This window comes from Vulpes lagopus, chromosome 15 (assembly GCF_018345385.1).
Source record: "Vulpes lagopus strain Blue_001 chromosome 15, ASM1834538v1, whole genome shotgun sequence".
Lineage (NCBI taxonomy): Eukaryota > Metazoa > Chordata > Mammalia > Carnivora > Canidae > Vulpes > Vulpes lagopus.
The window spans coordinates 19,521,101-19,526,235 of NC_054838.1; the positions used below are offsets into that span (position 1 = coordinate 19,521,101).

A 5,135-nucleotide genomic window follows, 5' to 3' on the forward strand; every position below is an offset into this window, starting at 1 on the left:
CTGGAGGTAGTCCATCTATGGGTAGAATTCCACAGATACCATAAGATACCTTATGTCTGACTTGGATGCTGGCCTTTTAACAGTTACCGTTGATTGAGTCAGGATGTGGAAATAGAACCTCAGCAAGCCCATAGGTGACAACTTGGACTTCCCAGCTCATTTAGTGGATAAAGGATGCTAGAAATAGGTTCAGGGAGATCAATCAAATTTTTTTTCTTGGTCCAACATTTCAAGGGTGAGTGTACTCTGCTAGGAAAATATTTCCCCCAGGGACTAATGGCAGAAAGAGACCATTGGACAATGAAAGAGTGCAACCTCCCCTTAGGACAGAGCATGGCTGTCTCTTGTCCCAGAGGTAATGAAACCTTTTAAGGAAGGCACAAAGTTTTACTCATATTGTGATGTTCTGGAGACAGTGCTTGCACAGAATAGGCATTTAATGAATATTTGTGGAGAAGAAAATCAACTGAGGCATATAAAGTGAGAGCAAGAAAGGATAAGGATAGTAAAGATATTGTTGTCAATCACAATCTTCCAAGTACTTTAGAAAAATGTCAGAAATCACTGCCTCTGAAGGTAGACTATTTTCTAACCAGGTTCCTGAGAGCCCCCTTCACATCCTTGTTCCTCAAGCTGTAAATGATGGGGTTCAACATGGAAGTCATAACTGAATAGAACACAGAGATGACCTGATCCTTTTCACTCATTGTCTTGGAATTTGGTCTCATGTAGGCAAATATCCCAGACCCATAGTAGAGAACCACAACAGTGAGATGGGAGCCACAAGTAGAGAAGACCTTGAGTCTCCCTTCTACAGACTGCATCTGAATCACTGTGGAGATAATATGCCAGTAGGAGACAAGGATGAGGGAGAGAGGTGCTAAGAGGATAATGACACCCATTGAAAAGAGGGCCATCTCAGCCTTGTAGGTGTCTGCTGAAGCCAGCTTCAGGAGTGCAGGAGGTTCACAAAAATAATGATTAATTACATTCTGTCCCTGGTAAGGGAGACACAGTGTAAATGCACTGTCCACTGAACATACAAATGCCCCACTGACCCAAGACACTATAGCAAACTGGACACAAACTTTTTGGGTCATGACAGTGGAATAATGCAGGGGCTTGCAGACAGCCACATAGCGGTCATAAGACATCACTGCCAGAAGTGCACACTCTGTACACCCTGCAAGAAGGAAGACAATGATCTGTAGTGAGCATCCAGCAAAGGAAATGCTTTTCCTTTTTACAAGGAAGTGGACCAACATCTGAGGCACAATGCTTGTAGAGAAACAGAGGTCAGCAAAGGACAAGTTTTTGAGGAAGAAGTACATGGGAGTGTGAAGTCGAGAGTCAGTCTGAATAAGGATTATTATGAGCAGGTTTCCAAACATAGAGAGGAGGTAAATGATCAGGAAAACACAGAACAGCAAGATCTGGATCTTTGGATCCTGTGAAAGACCCAGCAAGATAAATTCAGCCACAGTAGTTTGGTTTCCTTCTCCCATTGATGTTTATTCCTGTTTACCTGTTATCAGAAAGAAAACACATGCATTCTGAATGTTCAATTTTCACAAACTTTATAAACGAGTGCAATAATAAACAGTGCACCTTGTTAGACTATCAGCTCTCAGATGCTTCCCAGTAGGTGTGCCAGTTAGTATTAAGGTGCATATTGTTATTACATAGTTTTTAAGCGCTTTTTTTCCTTGCTTGATCCATTCAGTAAGGCTGAGTATCATACTCGATATGGCTTCTCAACCAATTTGATGTCAGTGTATTTACATATTGCTAAATTACTATTAAGTTTTCAGAGGAATTGTCTTTGGTTCAATTTAATTTTTTTCTTCTCAATAAATATTATCTATTTGCCTGGATTAGTAGTCTGAGAATGAGGTGAGCTTGTTTAATCAATAAAAACCACTTTTGCTTTTGTAATTCAAAATCAAAACATAAAGATCAATGACAAATTTGTTCATAATAGAGTAGGAGGTTCAAATATGGCTAGAGGATCAACAGATAAGTTGTACCTCCTAGTTCTTGGTTTTTTCAATAGTATTTTTTAAAGAGGCTTCTTAAGTATCAATCCAAACAGGATAAACAAAGAGAATAAAAATTTATATCCATGGATCATAATCCTGTCCCTGGTACAAATATGTCACATGACAAAGAGGAAAAGGTACATGAAAAAATTTGACATTCATAAGTGTAACATAACGATACTTGAGTGTCCAGTGCCCTGTTCAACATCAACAACAACAACAACAAAAAGCCAGTACTAAGCAGGAGCTTGAACTTCTGCACTGGATATTAGTGAATTTTACAGCTCCATAACACCCAATCTCAGCTTATCTCTGACCTCCATGTCAGCTGAAATGGACAATTCTGACTTGCTTGGCACTGCTGACATTCTACTTTAAGGACCTCCTGCCTGTCTTTTGGCATTCTCCCCAAGATGTTGGAAGTATGACCAAGTCAATTCCCAGGGGCAATCTTTCACCAGAGGGCAATGGAAACTAATGAATAAAGGCACCAAATATTTCTGGGAGACACTCTGTATGCTTCTTACACGTTGAGCTCTAGGGAGTTAAGTCCCCATTGTCTATGCCATGTTTGTTACTATTGATTACTATTACTATTACTATTACTATTACTATTACTATTACTATTATTATATCCCCTAAGCAGCTTTTTCAGAATCTTTTTCTTAATCATCAATCCTCATGAAATTTTAACAGCACAGGTATATTGTACATCTATTTACATACTGCAACTCTCTAGAGGGCCACAAACCATTGGTATATTTAAGATTTCTCTCCTCTAAGAACTTTGGCATCTGTTTTGTCCCCATAGAGAATGTCTGGCCTAGAGTAACAACTTCATCAATCCAACTTCATTGGTGTTTAATTGTATCTTGTCTTACTGCTTCCTTATGCCACTTCTGGAATCACTTGTCAAATAAGCTATCTGCGCCAAAGTTCTTTTCTTAGGCTGTGCTTTCAGGAACCTATACTAAGAAAAGTCTCCTGAGATGGAGACTTGATGAAGGCAAAATGAAGAAGGCTGCCTTCTTCAACCAGGGAGTCTCAGCTGTGCCTGATGATAATGACTAACACTTACTGAGTGCTTACTACGTGTCTGGCACAGTTCTAAATGCTTTATCTCTGTTAGCTTATTTAATAGTCATAATATTCCTATGAGGAAATATTTTCTTTATTTTTTTTTGTATTGGAGTTCAATTTGCCAACATACAGCATAACACCCAGTGCTCATCCTGTCAAGTGCCCCCCTCAGTGTCCATCACCCAGTCACCCCAATCCCTGCCCACCTCCCCTTCCACTACCCCATGTTCATTTCCCAGAGCTACGTGTCTCTCATGTTTTGTCACCCTCACTGATGTTTTCACTCATTTTCTCTCCTTTGAGGAAGTATTTTCAATCTCTATTTTACAGCTGGGGGAATTAAGGGTAGACATGCTCAGTAACTACTAGTCACTCAGATATCAATTGTCAGAATTGGAATCTAAAGCCCTAGAGTTTTGTTCTAGCATCTGAGCTTTTACATCTTCAATCTTATATCAGTCATAATTCCAGCTACAGCACTGAAAAATCCAATCATGTAGATGAACTTGGCACAGAGAAATCTTGGTACAATGCTCAAGAGACAAAGGAAACTATCCTCAATTCCAAACATGTTCATAAATGGCATGGTCCTAAAATAGGCTGAAGTGAAGGTTTTCACACCACTTTTAGTTAGAAAATAAACTGAAAAGAACTAAGCCTTGTAGTAAGGCCCCAGCTACACTTTTTAAGTTTAAGGAGGATTTTTGTAATAAAAGAGAGTATTCAAAATTCAAATAGAACAACCAATCAGATTTAAGGGGCATGTAGCAGATCTGCTAGCAGGGCAAACATGGTACAAAAGTCAATTTGATTCTGGTGCTACTGCTGACTCTATGGTTGCCCTAAATTTATCATTAGCACTCAGATTACTAGATTATATGTATAGTGTAGAATATTTAGCAAGAGATAAAGGAACCTAGGTATCATGTATAGGATCTTGTACATTGGGTAGCAGAGCATACTATGACTACTACTACCACCACCATTAATGTAATCATAATAATAACAACACAGACTAAAAAGCTTACATACATGCCACTTAACATGCTTCAGGCACCCTTATAAGCATTTAATATTTATTAACTTACTTACCCCTCAGAAGAGACTCAAAGAGGTAGACTACTACTAGTCCCATTTTATAAATACAGGTTCTAAGGTTAAGTGAATATATATAAAAAACTTTCAAGGCTACAGAGCTAGTAAATTATTGAATCACGATTCAGTCCCAGGTAATCTAATTCTAGAACCCAAACCTGATATTGTCCTACTGAATAGGAGTACCGTTTCTATTTTTAGAGAGACAGTCTGGAGCCAGACACTGTCTGAGTCCACAGAACAAGGCATAAATGGAATGCACCACTGAATTAGGATTTGGGAAAATGTAAGGCAGAGGCTAATCGTATTACACAGAAAAGAAACAAATATGCTACCTTTCCATAGTGTGGAATCAAGTGGACAGGAGGCTAAGCAGCATGAGTGCAAATATCTGCAATATCTTAGAATTCCTGAAAGTTGGTTTGCTGCTCGCCTTCTTTATACATTATTCTTTACGGATTTGATTTAAGTCCTTTGACTCAACTATCACTTATATCTAGACTGCCTCAAAGGTTATCTGACAACTGACCACTATTTCTAAGTTCGAATTATACATTTTCAATTTTTTTCTGGATATTTTTTTTCAAGTTTTTATTTAAATACTAGTTAGTTAACATATATGGTAAAATTGGTTTCAGGTATAGAATTTAGTGATTCGTCACTTATATATAACACATACTGCACATCACAAGTGCCTTCCTTAATGCCCATCGTCCATTTAGCCCATTCCCTGCCCACCTTTCTCCATCAACCCTCAGTTTGTTCTCTATATTTAAGAGTGTCTTATGATTTACTTCTCTCTCTCTTTTTATTTCCCCTTCTCCTATGTTCCTCTGTTTTGTTTCTTAAATTCCACATGAGTCATATGTTATTTGTCTTTCTCAAACCGACTTATTTCACTTAACATAGTCTAGCTTCATG

General features: G+C 38.3%; 1 protein-coding gene across 1 annotated transcript; it reads right to left on the minus strand.

The window, feature by feature from the left end:
• Positions 1–581: 581 nt before the first annotated feature.
• On the minus strand, positions 582–1,535 carry LOC121476452 (olfactory receptor 2D3-like). Its single transcript, XM_041730484.1, has one exon. The coding sequence runs from the start codon at positions 1,503–1,505 to the stop codon at positions 582–584; it is 924 nt and encodes a 307-aa protein (XP_041586418.1). The 5' UTR covers positions 1,506–1,535.
• Between the last annotated feature and the right edge of the window lie 3,600 nt (positions 1,536–5,135).

Bases quoted from the DNA above. Each gene is read 5' to 3' on its own strand.
- LOC121476452 (XM_041730484.1), bottom strand. From the start codon at position 1,505: ATGGGAGAAGGAAACCAAACTACTGTGGCTGAATTTATCTTGCTGGGT.